General features: G+C 47.1%; 1 protein-coding gene across 2 annotated transcripts in view; it reads left to right on the plus strand.

Annotated features, from left to right (window-relative positions):
- Window positions 1-19,057, plus strand: part of DPYD (dihydropyrimidine dehydrogenase) — a 660,046-nt gene that overhangs the window by 27,975 nt on the left and 613,014 nt on the right. For both annotated transcript variants that reach the window (XM_066246448.1, XM_066246450.1), the window contains exon 2: window positions 3,698-3,808. In XM_066246448.1, the coding sequence (XP_066102545.1) occupies window positions 3,698-3,808 (111 nt within the window). The remainder of the gene's footprint in view (window positions 1-3,697; window positions 3,809-19,057) is intronic.

Consider the following 19,057-nt stretch of genomic DNA (forward strand, 5'->3'; position numbering starts at 1 on the left):
TAATGCAGTTCTTGGTTTTTCTGATTTACTTATTTCACTCCATATAATGTCATCAAGATCAAGAGAAATAATTTTTTTTTTCCTGCATTTTTTTTCTGAAGCTGGAAACAGGGAGAGACAGTCAGACAGGCTCCCGCATGCGCCCGACCGGGATCCACCCGGCACACCCACCAGGGGGCGATGCTCTGCCCATCCTGGGCGTCGCCAAGTTGCGACCAGAGCCACTCTAGTGCCTGAAGCAGAGGCCACAGAGCCATCCCCAGCGCCTGGGCCATCTTTGCTCCATTGGAGCCTTGGCTGCGGGAGGGGAAGAGAGAGACAGAGAGGAAGGCGCGGCGGAGGGGTGGAGAAGCAAATGGGCGCTTCTCCTATGTGCCCTGGCTGGGAATCGAACCCGGGTCCTCCGCACGCTAGGCCGACGCTCTACCGCTGAGCCAACCGGCCAGGGCGAGAAATAATTTCTATACCATACAATTCACCCATATAAAGTGTAGAATTGAAAAGCTTTTATTGTATCCACAGAGTTGTGCTCCCATCACCACGATCGATTTTTACTACCAGAAAGAAACCATACACTCTTTAGCAGGCAGTCCTCACTTCCCCCTGAGTCCCCAGCCCCCCCTCTCAACCACAGACTACTTTCGGTCTCTATAGACTTGCCTTTTCTGGAATCAGACAATACATGGTATTTTATAACTGGCTTCTCTCAGCTGACATAATGTTTATGGGATTCATCTGCGTTGTTTGTGAACTTCCCAAATTTATCTCAGTCATTGATCTCTAAAACCATTGCATTGTATTTGGAGAACTGTTTTTGTTTGACTTTAATTCTTTTAGACAATATGGCCTCGTGTATGGTCTGTCTGAGAGAGTGTTCTGTGCACACTTCGAAAGAATGTTTATTCTGTTGCTGTTGGGTAAAATGGTCTCTAGATATCTATTGGGTTCAGTTAGTATCCTGTGTCCTGCAAGTCAGTATCTTTTTTTTTGTACTTCTGCCTTGGGTATAGTTTTCCTGGTTGACAAGGTTTTTCTTTAGTACATTGAAAATCTCATCTTGCTACTTTCTGACCAGCTGAAGTCAGCTGTGAAACGTATTGCATTCTCTTGTACCTGATGAGTCATTTTTTTCCCCCTCTTGCCTCTTTCCAAGGTTTTCTTTTAGGAGTTTACTTTTAGCATTTTTACCACTGTCTCTAAGTGTGGACCTCTTTGCATTGATCCTGTTTCACATTTCTTGAGCTTTTGGATGTGCAATTTGGTATTTTCTCTCTTTTTAAAATCATATTTGGGATATTTTCAGCCATTATTACTTTTTATTTTCTTTTTCACATTCTTTCTTTCCTGGTACTCCCATTACAGAGTTTTGATGTAATTAATAGTGTACCACGTATCTTTATGTCTCTGTTCATCTTTAAGTTTTTATTTCTTTTTTTCCCTCTCTGTTAATCAGATTGCATAACCTCTTTTGATCTCTCTTTAAGGTTGCTGATTCTTTCTTCTGCTAGTTCAGATCTACTGTTGAGCCCCTCTAGCAAACGTTTCATTTTAGTCATTGTGGTTTTCAACCCCCAAATATGCAGTGGGCACTCTTCTATAATTTTATCTTTGTATGGATATTTTCTATAGACTGAGACAGTGTGCATCAGACCTTCCTCATAATGGTTACTTTAAAGTTTTTGTTAAATGTGACAGCCGGACTCTCTGAAAGGCCTTCTGGTGTCTGTTTCTTGTTTTTTGTGTTCCTTTTATGAACCACACAGAGCTGTTTCTTTGAATGTCTTACAATTTTTAAAATTAAAATTTTTTTTTATTTATTCATTTTAGAGAGGAGAGGGAGAGAGAAAGAGAGGAGAGACAGAGAGAGAGAAGGGGGGAGGAGTTGGAGGCATCAACTCCCATATGTGCCTTGACCAGGCAAGCCCAGGCTTTCGAACCGGCGACCTCAGCATTTCCAGGTCGACGCTTTATCCACTGCGCCACCGCGGGTCGGGCCCAATTTTTAAAATTAAAACCAAGCATTTTAGATAACATATTGTAGCAAATTGTGGATACCGATACCCCCTTCCCCCAGGCATGGGGGTTTGTGGTTGTGTTTGCTTACTTGTCTAGTGACCTGATGACCTACCTCAGGGCAGTCTGTTTCCCCACAGCACGGACCTCTGAGGACACTTTCACAGGGCACAGCCGGGGCGTGTGCACAAACACTCTGGGATGACAGTGCTCTCAGCAGGGCTCTCTCTGCCTTTTCCCATCGAAATGTTGTTACTGAGAGAACCCTTTGGCATGAACCATCCCACGTGCTACTTCCAATAAAGCCAGTGCTTCCGGGGAGAGCTGTCTGTCCTATGCCCTCCCTTTTCCTCATGGAGAACATCTCTGGGCCACAGCTCCAGAGCTAAGGGCGGTGACAGTGTCCTGCTTCTCTCAGAGTGACATTTCTGCTTTATGAGCAGGGAGGGCACTGGTGTAGGCAGAGGCCCCTTAGCTCAGTTTGCTTCTCCTGGTACGTGACTCCGAGCCATGAGCAAGGTGCCCAGGCCCCCAGCATTGTTGGCATGCTGCTGCTGCTGAGGTCGGTAGGTTAGCTGCTGCCTGGTGGGGGGTGAGCAGAAGTGCCGATGGCCTACTCCCCCCCACCCCCGCCCCCGCCCCCGCGATGGACTCCCACAGCCTCCACTGGAAGCTGGGGGCCGAGGGCAGCCCTGTGCGCCCGGCTGTGTCCTCACCTGGGTGGGACTTTTGTCATGCTGAACTGGGGAGTGTGGAGGGTGGGGACAGGTTGTACTTCAAATGTCATAGACCCTGTCCATTTATACCAACTTTTAATCAGTTTTTTAAAAATAAATGTTTCTTTTTGTTTGCTGTTTGACATTAGGGCAATTTCTGGAGACTTTAAAAGATTTTTTTTGTTTATTACAAATTTTTATCAATTACATCTGTTTTTCTGGGGAGTTGATTTACAGAGGCTTCCGTCTCCCCCCTCCGGAAGTGAACCCTAGTGGTTATGTTTCAAAGACTTGCTTCAAGTCACAGCTTTGAAATGAGTTCTTTATTGTTACTCAGATGCTATACGATATTATTTACACATGTGGTTAGAAAGATTTTCTCTTAGGCTTCATATCTCATACAGTCATAATAAAATAGGGATTTTATCTTTGGGTACATTTGAAAATAAGCCCAACATGCAGAAGAACTGGATTCCAATTCATATTAGGGGTAAGACACCCACCAGGTTACATCATCCTCTGAATTTATTTGCTCCTCCAAAATTTTGAGATCAGAGTAGTTGATATAAGTTAAATGAGATAGTACATGTGAAAGCAATTTGTAAATTCTAAAAACTTGTTATTAGTAGTTTAAGTCAAATCTGGAATAAAGTGCCTCTTGTCTGATTCCATTGTCATCTAAGAATACTAAGTATAAAGTTTGTATCAAAGAGTCATTTGTTATAGCTCACATGATTTTTTAAACCTCTCATATTACCCTGAATAAATATCCTTTATACAATCAGCTAACACATCACCTAATCAATGATTACTTGTGATAAGTTTATTGTGGAATTGCAGTCGTAGAAGGAGACTTATAGTATATGTTTTTGGGTGTGTGTGTGTGGGGGATGTTAAAGTGAAATTGTGACTTATTTTTAATGCCAGCATATTGACATTTGTTTTTACCTTGTGTTTACTGCCTTCAGAATATCCTGGCTTTAAATCCTCGAACACAAACTCACGCGGCTCTGCGTTCAACGTCGGCCAAGAAGTTAGACAAGAAACATTGGAAAAGAAATCCCGATAAGAACTGCTTTGTAAGTACCACAGATACATGACTTCATTATGAAAAATCTTCTCGTTCTACACACTGTCAGACAAGATTTTACATACACTTAGAAATACAATTAAGTATGCATAAAGGACGGCTGTGATTTCTTTTTTATTTTAAATATTTTATATTGGAATAATCTCCAAGTATGCTCAATTTTACTGTTTAAAAAAAAGAAAAAATCTATTGAAACCGTTAAACATCATGTGAATGTAGTTTGGTGCCCAAATTTATTTTCTCCAAAATCTATATCATTTCTCTTAAACACTTGTTTTTTGTATACTGGTGCAGAAGGGTTCATATTACAGATGTAATGCAACTGCCACAGGGGGTAAGCTGGTATGGTGAAGCCACTGTATAGAAAACATATGAGCACGAGCTATTCAGCAGGAGCAGGGAGTCTGTCTAGGTGAGGGGCAGAAGCAAAGCTCTCCGAGATGACTCATCATTCGGGCATTATGTATCTGGGCCCATGAGTTCAGGCCGGGACAGGGACTGTGAACCCATACATCGGGATTGGGTACAACTTCGAAGGAAAGAAACATTTAACATGCCATCTAAGGAGTTAGAAACCTTTCAACTTGTAGAGCAATTTTCTTTTAACCTGATCCCCCCAAATTAATTCTCCCCACATTAATGGTCTCAAATTACTGAGTGGGAGAATTAATATCCACTTATTTAACATGAGTTCTATTGGTATTTGGTGTAGTCTCTCTAATGTATTGATTTCAGTTTATTGTTAAACCTGGTTTCCTCTGTACGTCTGAACTCTCTGAGGGTGAGAATGGAGGGGACGTGCCCCTGGGCGTATGTGTTTAGCTGATGTTTTTAATTTTTCTGTCACCGGCCACCCAGCAAGGGTTTTTGAGTGAAGCACCAAATAGAAAGGCAGTGAAACGGTATGACTTGAGGTGATGACACAGCCACATGATGGCAGACCAGGATTGGAGCTGCGGTCCTTGCCCAGGTTTGGCGAGCTTTGTCCTCTGCGGAGGCACTTCTAGCGGAGGTCTCGAGGGGCGGGGACGTTGGCATGGTCTGCATGAAGGGTAGACCGGCAACAAAACATGATCCTATATGGTGACATGGGGACTCATCATATAATTATTAAACATAGAAAGTGGAATGAAAAAAAAACCAAACTCATGTAATTTTCCAACATAGAAAGCTGTTGAAGATTTTCAAGTCTCAATCTCTCCTTTTAAAGGTGTGAGAACTATGACCCAGAGCAATTAGGTGACTTCTCTGAGGTCTGATTGATAGGTGATTGAACTATTTATGGTCAGGGTTTTATTTAGAAAGAGGGGCTTTTCCCATGATGATTGGTGCTGTTGCTATTATTATGTTATGGAAATTACCATTTTTATTGCAGCATGTTATTCTGTTGAGTGCCTTATTTTATCGTATTTTTTTTGTAACTGCCAAAGATTCAAGGAGTTGGGCTTTCCCCCATTAATCTATATTGACACAAATTCCTTGAAAAGCAGACAGACAACATTCATTCACACCTGTGAGACTTTGCTACGGCTGCCGTAACAAGGTGCCATAGACAGAGGCACAAGAACAGAAACTTAAATGTCTCAGTGTTCTTTAGGCTACGAGTTGAAGATCAATGTGTCTGCAGATTGATCTCTTGAGAGGCCTCTCTTGGCTTGGAGATGGCTGTCTTCTCGCTGTGGTTTCACCTGGTCTTCCTTCTATAGGTGCTTGTGTCCAAATTCCCCTTAGAATGACCCCAGCTGTCATAGAGTAGGGCCCAACCTAATGACTTCATTTTAATCCATTGATCACTTTAAAGACTGTCTCCAAATACAGGTACCTTCTAAGGTACTGGGGGTGATTTTGGGGGTGGACAGTTCAGCTTATAACAAACAATGCCTTACAATTATCAAGCAGCCTGACCAGGCAGTGGCACAGTGGATAGAGCATCAAACTGCGATGTGGAAGACCCAGGTTCAAGACCTTGAGGTTGCCGGCTTGAGCGCAGGTTCATCTGGTTTGAGCAAGGCTCACCAGCTTGAGCCCAAGGTGGCTGGCTCGAGCAAGGGGTCACTCGCTCTGCTGTAGCCCCCCCCCCCATCAAGGCACACATGAGAAATCAATCAATGAACTAAAGTGCCACAATGAAGAATTGATGATTCTCATCTTTCTCCCTTCCTGACTGTCTGTCTCTATCTGTCCCTCTCTCTCTGTCTCTGTCACACACATAATTATCACAACTATCAAGTCACTCATTTTCTAGTAAACTGTCCTAGGAGAAGACTTACGAATGCAGGTAAAGAATTAAGTAGAAAGAACACTGTCCGATAGTTTCAAATTTGATATAGAAAAACATAAGGAAACCCACTTCCTTTCATCCCCTGGGCTGTGCTTTAATAAATTAGGGCTAATCCATTCGCTGGTCAATTATGCAACCGTTAAAATGATTTTTGAACTAGTTAGCAATCTGGGAAAATGCAATCCATATTCCATAAAATAGCATGAAAATCTCTGTATTTTTTAAATTTATTCTTTAATTTTATTCAGAAAATTGAATTTAACAGGGTGACATTGATCAGTAAGAGTACGTAGGTCTCAGGTAAATGTTTCTATAGCACTTGAACTGTTCATTATGTTGTGGACCCATCACCCAAAGTCAAACACTTTTCCAAAATCACGGTGCTTCCTAATGGCTGTGCGCATGGGTATGTCTCATAGGCATCTCGGACTTAAGATGTTGAAAAATCCAGAATGTGATCTTACCTCCACAACCTCTTCTTTCCGAGGCCCTCATTGTTTATTCTTTCCCCAAGCAGAAGAATCCTGGCGCCCCTGATTTTGTTATTTTCCCTGGACTTCCCTACCTAATTAGAAGGTTCCTGTGCTGCGCCTTCGGCTGTGGCCAGAGTCGGCCCCTCTCAGCCCCTGCCTCACACCGACAGCCTCGCTCTCTCGCCTGGACCACCATCTCCACAGCCCAGCACAGCGTCCGAGCTTCGGCCCTTTCCTGGGAGAGTTTTTCTTTCTTTCTTTCTTTTTTTTTTATTTTGGCAGAGGAAGTTTAATGCAGGAACTGGTCATAGAGTCTCTCCTTAATAATACATCTGAGGAATCCTGTCCGAGTCCCGGGGCGCAGCGGCGGGCGGTGGTTTGCCAGCGTAGTCAGTTCACAGGACCTCGTTCTCACCTCGTCTGCGCAGCCGGGCACTAGCCTGCCGCCGCCTGGGGTCTCCTTCCGCGTTCCTGCTTCACGTGCCTCCGCAGCCCTCATCAGACCTCTCCTCCTATGTTTCACTGACGATGTGCTCATGGTCTGCCTTTTCCCGCTAGACTCTGAAGGCCGGGAGGCCAGGGGCTGTTGTCTTCCGTTTTATGAGCTGCCCCAAGCTTCTGGAAGAGTTGGCGCGCGCTGGGGTTCTGTGGATGAACGCGCGCATGAATGTGACCTCTTGTTTTACGCATTCTTTCTGTCCTAGCCCTAAGGACTGTCTCGTCCAGTGCTGAACGGCTTCCCGGGTATTTTTCATGTTAATAGCATAGGATGCTTATCATGGTGAAATGGACAACTCAGACTGGTTCCTCCTTTCACGGATGAGGAGGGCGGGGCCGGAAATGTTCAGTGATTCCGTATGCTTCTGCAAATCGCTTAGTGTTGTAGCCAGATCGTGAATCCTGGTCATGTGACTCCGGTGTTTCATTTCTGGATTCCGGGTGGCTCCCTTAAAAAAGACAAATGAGGTTGTGTTCAAATATAGATACTTACCAGTTAAGGAAACTGTGGCTTGTAATGGTCATTCCATTTGTGACCAGTAATCTGACATCATTTCTGAAGACCGCCAGCAAGGTACCTTTTCAGCTACTTCTCTGACCACCAGATATCCAGGTTTTATTTATTTTTGTTTTCTTTGATGTATTTTTTGTTCTTTTGTATCTCTTTTGCTTTTGCTTTACAGTTTTCTGTTTTGGCTCAGTTCGGAAGTCACCGCCCTATTGCTCTGGGCACGTCCACACCAGGCCGGTGGGGTGGCCCCTTTGAGTCCCAGAGAAAGTTCTCTTATCTTGCCCAACTCTCTCCCCTGTCCTTCCCACCTCCGTCCTGACCCAACCCGACTCCAGGCACTGTGCTGAGTGCTACTCAACGATAAATAAAATCTGCAAAAGACGCATCTAAAGTTGTCTAATAAAATAGTGACAAGTTGGGTTTTAATCAATAAGTTAGGAGGACACAGGCATCTTCTTAGAATATGGGCGTCTCTTTGGCGTGTAAATGTACTCTTAAGATGATGATTCCTTTTTTTTTTTTTTGTATTTTTCTGAAGTGAGAAGCTGGGAGGCAGTCAGACAGACCCCTGCATGCGCCCAACCAGGATCCACCCGGCATGCCCACCAGGGGGCGATGCTCTGCCCATCTGGGGCGTCGCTCCATTGTAACCAACGCCTGAGGCAGAGGCCATGGAGCTGTCCTCAGCGCCTGGGCCAACTTTGCTCCAGTGGAGCCTTGGCTGCAGGAGGGGAAGAGAGAGACAGAGAGAAAGGAGAGGGGGAAGGGTGGAGATGCAGATGGGCGCTTCTCCTGTGTGCCCTGCCTGGGAATTGAACATGGGACTTACATATGCCGGGCTGACGCTCTACCACTGAGCCAGTTGGCCAGGGCCAAGAATGATGATTCTTAATGGCAGTTTCAATTCATCCTGGTACCAATGGGAAATGCTAAATCCAGTAAGGATTTGAGTGGTGGGCGTGTTTACACTGGTTACTGACGCAGAACACAGTTATTTCCAGGACCTTTCAAGCAGGTGTTCCATAACTGCTGTTTATTTTTGCCATTTCTGAAAATCTTGAACTGTCCTAATTGCATAAATATTTTGCACTCATTTTCCCTTAGCAATTTTGGAAGATCGGAAAACCGTTACACATCAGAAATCATCTATCCTGGGTGAAAATAAGAAGGGAAGGCAACTCAAGACAGCCAATTATAAGACGTGTTTTTAAGGAGGTTAGTTTTAATTTGTTCCACATGCTTGGTACGTAGTAGGAGCTCACAGTAAAAAAATTAAAAAATAAGAATAAACCAAATGCTGGAACTAAAGGCTAAACCCATAAAATCTAGTTTTTGAAGAGCTTTTTAAGCAGAAGTTTTTTAATAAGCATATAAAAGTAAATATTTGCCTTGTTTCTTAAATTTTTGACAGAGACAGAGAATCAGAGAGAGGGATAGATAGGGACAGACAGACAGGAAGGGAGAGAGATGAGAAGCATCAGTTCTTTGTTGCGGCACCTTAGTTGTTCACTGATTGCTTTCTCATATGTGCCTTGACCGTGGGGCTCCAGCAGACCGGGTGACCCCTTGCTCAAGCCAGTGACCTTGGGCTCAAGCCAGCGACCCTGCATTCAGGCCCGTGACCCCGTGCTCAAGCTGGCAACCTCAGGATCTCGAATCTGGGTCCTCTGCGTCCCAGTCTGACGCTCTGTCCACTGCGCCACTGCCTGGTCAGGCTGACTTGTTTCCTTCTTTATAATGGTTAACGACTAGTTGGTATGTATGTATCCTTTGATAAATCTTTTCCCGTGTGAACTTCCCCACCTCAGTCACTGCTGTGTCTCTGCGTTTATTGCCTTTGGACTGTGGGTCAGGCCCTGTGCCCCTTTTCATACTGGAATAACAATGAAGATGGCACAGACCCTACAAAGAAGTCCCCACATTCTTTTGAAGAACACAGGAATGGCAATAAATAATCCTGGTACTCTTCCAAAGGACGAACCGGGAAGGAGTTTCAGTTGTCAGTGTGAGTTGGTCGGTTAGCCTCTCGCTGCGACAGCCTGGCTCTCAGCGTGGCAATGGGCCTGGAAGGGGGTGGGTGGCAGGGGGAGGGGGGGCGGGGACGCTGGGACTGGTGCAGAAGGCGGCCGGGGGGGGGGGACAGACGGATGGGGAAGGTCAGGGCACTGCACGTGTGGGAGGGACGGCGGGCTTTGTCATACTTAGGGCGTGTCTTAGTCTGTCTGGGCTGCTGTAGCAATATACCACAGACTGGGTGGCTTAAACCGCAGACAGTGACTTCTCACAGCTATGGAACCCGGGAAGTCCAAGGTCAAGACAGACGCGGCCTCTGGTGAGGACCCTCGTCCTGGTTCATAGATGGCCGTCTCCTTGCCATGGCCTCACAGGACAGAAGGGGTCAGGGTAACCTCTGGTGTCTCTGCCCTAAGGGCGTTGACCCCATGCGTTAGGACCCTGAGGGGTAAGGTTTCGACATAGGCCTGTGGGTTGGGGGAAGGTGTGCACGGCCAGGCGAGAGCGGGAGGTGAGGTGACTCTGGCTCGGGACGGGCCTTGACGTGTGCATTGAGCTGTCAATAGGAAACATGGAGAGAAGTCGTGAGTTCAGCTCAGGACCTTCGCAGTGTCTTCTACCTGGTGGGCAGCCTGGGCCGTTGTAAAGGTTGTGGCTGAAAGCGGTCAGAGACAGAGGCCCCGAGTTTTAAAGCATCGGAACACATGTGGGTAGTGAAAGGCCTGCAGGCGGCATTCCCCAGGAAGCAGCTGTGGGTGGGAAGAGAGTGGAGGTTAGGTCTGTGGGAGCTGTGCGCGGGGAAGAGGGGGAGGCGTGTGTACAGCGTAAGTGTTTCCACATGCCGCCGGCTGCAGTGTGGTTCCGCACGGCGCTGAGCACCGGCAGGTGCGGGCAGGCGGAGGTGAGAATTAGCCCGGATGCACTACGAGGCATGAGAGGAGACCCCCAGGGGGGTTGTGGGCGAGTTCTGACAAGGGTGGGAGGTCAGTGTGTCCTTCCTCTTACACGTGATTTCCATACGTGGTTATTTTATTTATTTTTCTTTAAATTTTTTTTTTTGTGTGTGTGTATTTTCCTGAAGTTAGAAGGGGGAAGGCAGAGATACTTGGAGCATGTGCCCAACCGGAATCTATCCAGAAAGCCCACCAGGGGGCGATGCTCTGCCCATCTGGGCCATTGCTCCATTGTGGCCAGAGCCATTCTAGCACCTGAGGCAGAGGCCATGGAGCCATCCCCAGTGCCCGGGCCAACTTTGCTCCAATGGAGCCTTGGCTGTGGGAGGGGAAGAGAGAGACAGAGAGGAAGGAGAGGGGGAAGGGTGGAGAAGCAGATGGGCACCTTTCCTGTGTGCCCTGGCCAGGAATTGAACCCAGGACTTCCACACACCGGGCCGATGCTCTACCACTGAGCCAACAGGCCAGGGCCGTGGTCATTTTTTGTATGTTGGAAGTATCCTTAGAGTTGGCCTCCACTGCTGTGTCCATTTCTTCTTCTCGAATATACGTGATGATTAAGGGATGAAGTCTATGTCATTAGTAAGTTCGCAATCAGTTCATTTCATCCAGAAGGTGGAGGTTCAGTCCTTCTTGCTTGGAATCCAGCCACTTGGGTTCTGTAGACCTTGACATACGGTTCGGGTCCTCGTTTTGATACTTGTCAAACTCACAGTGGGGATTCCTATTTGGAGGCTCCGGAGTGAGACGAACCGTGGACCAGGGTCACCGTGAGGAAGCCATTCCTGTTCTGCCCGCGCCTCTGCCCCGCGTTTTAAAGCAGCTTCTCAAGTTTGAGAGCTCGCTTTCCTGACTGTTGACAGTAGCTCTCTTTCCCCAATGGACTCCGTGCCCGGAGGAGTTTCTGAAATCATAATAAAAATAACCACAACTAAGGTTCTTTATAACCCAGTGCCTTCTTCAGAAGGAGAAAACTACGGTGTTTCCGTAGGGAATACGGGTGAATATCAGACTAGAAACTCGGGCATGCAGGAAATTTAACTTTTTTCATTTTCCTATCGTTGAACTTGATTTCTCTTTTGGGCTCCTCTGAGGGGAAGCTTAGAGACTGTCACATCCAGGGTTCTCTCCTCCCTGTTGTCACCCACCCCCTCTGTCCCGACTTCCCTGGGCTGCCGTCTGCGTTCCCCGGGATTGGGTGGCCCAAGTGGTCAGTGAGGTGAAGGTGGTTGAGTTTTTCATGGCGTCTCTCTACTGATCACCGTGGTGGACGTGTGCCGTCAGTCGCTCTTCGCTCTCACGTTCCCTGCCCCTTCCTGCCCCCTATCTCTCTGCTACCGTGAAGATACTCTTGAACACGTGGCCCTCATTCTAAAGTTCCCCGCAACCCTGGGGCTCGGGAAGCATCACGGTCCAGTCACCTCCCCAGGGATGCTTCTACTTATGAGTGGCAGGTCCCCTCCCTATGACTCCCACACACCTGGCCAGCATTTGTCATCCTCCATTTCTGACCTGAGAGCCGGACCCTGCCCCTCTCTCTCCGGGCCCTGCCAGTTCCTCAGTCCCTTCCTTCCTTTTGATCCTTGTCCTGACTTCCCATTCTTAAAATATTCATACCATCCAGGTGGCAAGTTAGGGCAGGAGGAGAGAACTTACCTTGAGCTCTCCCATTTCCCGCTAAATTCACTGGCACTCACTCAGGTCCTGTCAGACGTGGGAGGGGCGTAGAAACGCCTCACAGACAGTAACCCCGGTGACGGGTCAGAGCTTGCTTTTCTGATCGGTGTGACGGAGAAACGGCGATGAATGAAACGATGTTATGGCAGAACCTGCTGTCATCTAGTTTTAACATTTCCTTTTTCTTTTCTTTTCTTTTTCTTTGTAATGACAGAGACAGAGAGAGCCAGAGAGAAGGACAGGTACGGACAGACAGACAGGAAGGGAGAGAGATGAGAAGCATCAGTTTTTTATTGCGGCACCTTAGTTGTTCACTGATTGCTTTCTCATATGTGCCTTGACGGGGGAGTGGGGGTACAGCAGAACGAGTGACCCCTCGCTCAAGCCGGCGACCTTGGGCTCAATCTAGTGGGCCTTGCTCAAACCAGATGAGCCCACGCTCACAGTGGCGAATTCGAGGTCCCGAACCTGGGTCCTCCGCGTTCCAGTCCGACGCGCTCTCCACTGTGCCACCGCCTGGTCAGGCAACATATCCATTTTAAGAACCATTTCCTACTGTGCTTGTTGAGAATTTTGTAGTGGGTTAGAAAAAAAATAACTTTTAAAATAACTATATGTTAAGTGATCTTTTGGGGGAGCCATTTTCTTCCATTCTTTTCACACATATTAGATGTTATCACTAGATACAGTTACTAATTTTATGTATGCAAGTTAGGATGGACATTAACCAGGGTAAACGAACCCCTTAGAGCAGGGATCCCTAAACTTTTTACACAGGGGGCCAGATCACTGTCCCTCAGACCATTGGAAGGCCAGACTATAAAAAAAACTATGAACAAATCCCTACGTACACTGCACATATCTTATTTTAAAGTAAAAAAACAAAACGGGAACAAATAAAATATTTAAAATAAAGAACAAGTAAATTTAAATCAACAAACTAACCATTATTTCAATGGGAACTATGGTCCTCTCACTGACCACCAATGAAAGAAGTGTGGTGGGGGCCGGATAAATGGCCTCAGGGGTCCGCATGTGGCCCGCGGGCCGTAGTTTGGGGACCCCTGCCTTAGAGAGAATGCAGAGGGCACTGGTTACAGAGATAAAAATGTGCTGTTAACAGGGACTACCTAAAAGCCCTGCTCTCAGAGGATAAAGCTTCAAGTGGGACAGGGGTTCGGAGCCTAAAATCCTGGGGCGTGGCCGTTGAGACAGATGCAGACATTGTAGTTTGAAAACGGGGTTCCGGGTCTTCTGTCATAGGAATCATGACACTCGACCTTAACCTAAGAACACCCTGCTGGTGGGAAGACATTTTCAGGTAGACGTCTTCAGGTCTGGCGGTGGATTTCAAAAGGAGAATTTTGGATGATGTCAAGTTTCTCTGAGGATACAGAGCACAGCTGGTCATCAGAAATTGAAGCCTGCAAATCTTTGGCTGGTTTCCCTGGTCTGTATCTGAACGGTGGACTCCGAAGAGCATCGGCTCAGGGGAGCTGGAAACGCGTTCCTTTCCTAGCAGCGAGCCCTCCAAAATCACGAGCGCACTGCCTCGCGCCTTCGGTATTCATAGAACAGCACCGGAGATAAACTAGTCTACCGCGTACTAAGACCCACCGACGGTAAATACCTGCTCGCAGTCCGCCCTGTACAGTTTCGGCGGTTGCCAGATGTTCACAGGAGACCTATCGTGTGCCAGCCTCTGTGGAAGATGGTGGGGGCGGGGGCGCGCACTTGTCCTGCCCAACCATCTGCCGTCATTTCTACAGACAGTCGGTTTTCCCCCCAGCAGCCGTGGTCACCGCAGCCGACCGCGGGGGGTGGTCAGAGCTGAGGCGTGTGACCTGCTCGCAGGGCTGGAGGCTGGCCTCCCTGTGGAAGCAGAATGAAAGGTGAGAATACAGAGGAAGGCGGGGGGGGGGGGGCAAAGAGGAGGGGTCCTGCTGGAGCGGACAGCAGGTTTTGGAGAGTGTGACGAGGAGGCGGCGTGGAGGAGGGAAGGACGCACAGGGCCGAAGGGTAGCCGGTGACAGACAGAACCAAGCAGCAAGAGATGAGAGCCCAGAGGTGAGCAGATGGTCCCCGACCGCAAGCCCAGTGACGATGACAGCGAGGGTGACGTTGATGATGACACACGCCGGAGGTCCTGCGTTCTGGTTGAATCATGGAGGGCGGTCCGTGTCGCCTCCTTGAGAAAGCACGTGCTTTACTACGCGGTCCCATTCAGGGGGGGGGGGCGTACGGAATGAGGGTCTCCCTCGGAAAGAATGCGCTTGCCAGGTGCTTCTTTCCACGCGTAGAATAGTCGTAATGCAAGACGATTCGTTCTCCAGGCAGAAATAGGTAATGAAGTGTCCACGGACTAACAGGAAGGGGAAGTGACCGCTCTCCACTGTCCTGAGGCAGCGACCAGAAGGCCGGGCTTTCCTTATTTATCAGCCTGGTCGCAGCTGCCTCCCCGTCCACCTGACGTGCAGGTTAAACTGGTTGGTGATTGTCAGCCATCAGCCCCGTGCCTTTATTTTGCTCCTCTGTAGTTTGACAATCTTAGAACAGTTTAGTGATGGTTTTTTGTTGTTTTTTTTAAAACCAAAGTCACCGTGCGTGTGAATGGCTTGTTGCTGTCTAGTCAGGGTTTAAATTGGACCCGGAACCAACTTTCCCCCAAGTAAGGCGTGTTTCATGTGGCTTTAGAAAGCAAAAAAAAGACAATTCTCCCTTGAAAGCTTGCTTCTTGTCTTGGATGGTGAGTTGTTGTTTTTTTTCCAAGAGAAGACAGGGAAACCGAAAGGCGTGACCTGTCCGCAGAAAGCCCTGGTTAAAAGCGAGCTCCCGAGATAAACCAATGGGGCTCAAGGATTGGTTCTGCCATTTCCTGGCTGCGTGACCTGCAGCAGGTTCCTTCATCTCTCTCTGCCCCTGTGTCCTCTTCTGTAAAGTGAGGATAATAACAGCATCTACCTGATCCAGTCGTTCTGAGGAGCAATTGAGTCAATTTGCCTACCGTCCTTCCCACAGCACCTGGCTCTCGGGAGGTGTTATTACTTCTCATTACTGCCCTGATGGCTGGGTGCTCCCAGGACCGCCTCGGCCACCACATGGGGGGGGGGGGTCCATCGTGGCCGTGGAGACGGAGCAGAATAGCTAAATATGGAAGGGACGTGGGGGAGGTAGTAAGCGGGAAGAGATCAGGGACGGCGATGGAAATCAGAGCGTCTCCTTTATTGCTCAGAAATTTCCTGGCAGCAAAGTGTGTGTGTGTGCCTGTGTGTGTGTGCCTGTGCGTCTGTGTACGTGTGTGTGTGTGTGTGTGTGTGTGTGTGAGAGAGAGAGAGAGAGAGAGAGAGAGCATGACAGAGGGACAGAGATAAACAGACACTGGATGCATGACATGGAAATCAGTGGTTTCTCTGTGACATTTTCTTTGCCACATCCTTCTCTCTCCCCGTGGTGCCTGGGTCCTGTCCTGCTCCGCCCTGCTCCACAGCTCCGCCTTCTCATGGGGAATCCACCCTGGGAGCCCCGCAGGGGACTGAGTCCCTCCCCACCGCCTGACTTGTACTCCTCTCTTCTGTCCTCTAAAATCTGATGAGGCGTCTTCTCTTCAGAAAGAGGTTGTTCATCTAGGCTGTGAATTAGTCCAAGGATATCGAGAAAGGGACCCCAAAAAAAAAGATGTGGCAACAGACTGACGCAATTTGTTTACCAAGAGATTCCTTGCACAGCCATAAACATTAAACCGGGATTGTATGATGTATTATAGGTCAATAACGGGGCTACAGTAAAGCAGATGTGTGCTAAGACTCTGCCGATAAAAACAGAGCATGTATATTTTAAAAGATATTAATGAAGCATATTACTGTATTTGCAAATAAGAACTATCTCTGCCTACAGGAAGGCAGAACGCTCCAAACAAAAGAAATCAGCTAAGTTGTCTTTCGCGCCTGATGGTGTATTTTACCTTTGCAAGAACATCTATCGGGTGCTGCTAGCAGAGGAGTGAGCGAGTTCTGCTGTGCTCCGAATGGGTGTACAATGGGCGAACAGCTGTCGTCCTAATCGCTCTCCTATTCACACACTAATCGGTGGGACCCACGTGGAATGCCAGCCGTCTGAATAGGTAGACAATGGCAGCAGCATTTTTAATCACAGCCCCATTGGAGCACTAAATCGGAGTGACGATTAAGGGACATTAGCGGGAACACTTTGACATCTGATCTTTTGAACCGACTTTCCATGTAGGCTTGTACTCCCTCGAGCTCACTGGGTCAGGCTGGTATCCTTAACTAAAGTGCCGTGATTTCCAGGGAAGGAAACATTGCATTAGAGCCCATTGACATGAAGAGGAGTTGGGAGGCTTTTCTTTCCACGGGGATCTGGGGGGGGGGGTATGCTGTGTACTCACCAAACTGAGAACATTAATACTGCATGTGATCCCTGAGTGTCGGGGACCATGGAGAGATGGCGTGTAGAAGATCCCGCTGCCGTCGAGCCCTTGTGGTGAGTCTGAACGGGGACATATGGGGACTCTTCTGTCATGCGCCTCCGTTATCGGGGTTTACAAATTTGGCACTCTTTGGAATTTCACACAGCCCAGCCAAGATCAGCACATCCTAGCTGCCTTACATTTTTTTGTTTTCTCTTAACCGGGATGGCTTTTTGTTACCTCTCTTTGAGTTTTTTTGATGATGATTTTGATGATGATGGTGGTGATGAGGTTGATGATGATGATGATGGTGATGGTGGTGGTGCTGGTGATGATGGTGGTGATGGTGATGATGGTGGTGATGGTGGTGGTGCTGGTGATGGTGATGATGATGATGGTGGTGGTGGTGATGATGCTAGTGATGATGGTAGTGATGGTGATGATGGTGCTGGTGATGGTGGTGGTGATGGTGATGATGATGGTGATGGTGGTAATGGTGCTGGTGGTGGTGCTGGTGATGATGATGGTGATGGTGGTAATGGTGATGGTGGTAATGGTGATGATGGTGGTGGTGATGGTGATGATGATGATAGTAGTGATCGTGATGATGATGATGGTGGTGATGGTGATGATGGTGGTGATGGTGGTGGTGCTGGTGATGGTGATGATGGTGGTGGTGGTGATGGTGGTGACGGTGATGATGGTGCTGGTGCTGGTGGTGGTGCTGGTGATGATAATGGTGATGGTGGTAATGGTGATGATGGTGGTGGTGATGGTGATGATGATGATAGTAGTGATCGTGATGATGATGATGGTGGTGATGGTGATGATGGTGGTGATGGTGGTGGTGCTGGTGATGGTGATGATGGTGGTGGTGATGATGGTGGTGACGGTGATGATGGTGCTGGTGCTGGTGGTGGTGCTGGTGATGATAATGGTGATGGTGGTAATGGTGATGGTGGTAATGGTGATGATGGTGGTGGTGATAGTGATGATGATGATGGTAGTGATGATGATGGTGATGGTGGTAGTGATCATGATGATGATGATGATGATAAAAGTGTGCTAGACCCTGTCTGCATAGCCATGCTTTGACTCAATAGTCTTTATTAAGACAGAATAAAGTCTTTTTTCTTCTTCTCAGAATTTAAAATAGATATTTCGATTTTACTGACCTGTTTTACTGACCAGAACATTGAATGTGATTGATCCTGAAAACATGATCTATTTAACATTGGAGATTGAATCAGTGGTTGAATTTTAACATTAACACTTAAAGATTATCTATCTATCTATCTATCTATATTTGTAATGTATTTAAAGGAGAAGAAATAAAGCTATTCTTTACCCACTTATGTTCAGAAAATGAAGCCTGTAAATTAAACTGGCAAAATCCATTAACAAAAGAGAAGGTGTACACATTTTAGTTGATATGAGTATTTTATCATATTTTTATATGCACGGAGGCCTTCACAGAAAAAGAAATGAAGACCCAAAGAAGTTGTTAGACTCGTGGGCTTATCTGCCACTTCAACAGACAGCAATCAATTGTGGAGAAGTGACGAGACAAAGGGAGGGAAAGAGCTTCCGGGGTGGTGAACTGAGGGAAGGTAGAATATGGGGAAGCTACTGGAGTAGAAGCACTTTTTCTCTAAGGTCTGTTTGTACATCTCAGTACCAACTTTCTGTCTTCGGGGATGAGGGTAGTTCTTCTGGGTGAACAGAGAGCAAGAGAAACACATTCGTAAAGGGAAATTGATTTCTGCTTTTAGGGTACAGAGGAAAGGTCTTTCTGTGTTTGCATTTTCGTAATTGATTTTAGCTCCAAAGATTTTCAAGATGCATATTTTGGGGCAGCATATTATTTTTTTAAAACTTTTTAAAATTGATTTTAGAGAAAGAGAGAGAGAGACAGGCAGACAGAAACATCGATCTCTTTCTGTATGTGGCCTGACTGGGGATTGAACTGGCGACCTCTGCTTAGAGGGATGATGCTCTCTAACCAACCGAGCTACCCAGCCAGGGCTGGGGCAGTGTACTCTGATGCCTTTTATAGACAACCTCTTAGGATCCAGTTCCCTGTATTGTTGTTGTTGTTCCTCAGTTATAGGATTCTTCTCTACAAGAGACCAGTATGCATTATAAACTCTGAGATGACCGTGACTGTGGTACATACAGTGGACAGCATGTCTCCTGCATTCACACGTACGTAAGCACGGGTCTTTGAAGCTGTCTTAGCATCACCTGACCGCCCCCTGTCCCAGTGACTTGAACCTCATTGAATAAAACAGATCCAGGCCAAAGACATCATATTCTCTCCCAGAGATCTGGGAGAAGATTTTATTTCATTTTGGGCTGTTGGAGCAGAAAAAAAAAAAAAAAGGAAAGAATAGGAAAGAAACCTGG

The sequence above is a fragment of the Saccopteryx bilineata genome, chromosome 11 (assembly GCF_036850765.1).
Source record: "Saccopteryx bilineata isolate mSacBil1 chromosome 11, mSacBil1_pri_phased_curated, whole genome shotgun sequence".
NCBI classification, from domain to species: Eukaryota; Metazoa; Chordata; class Mammalia; order Chiroptera; family Emballonuridae; genus Saccopteryx; species Saccopteryx bilineata.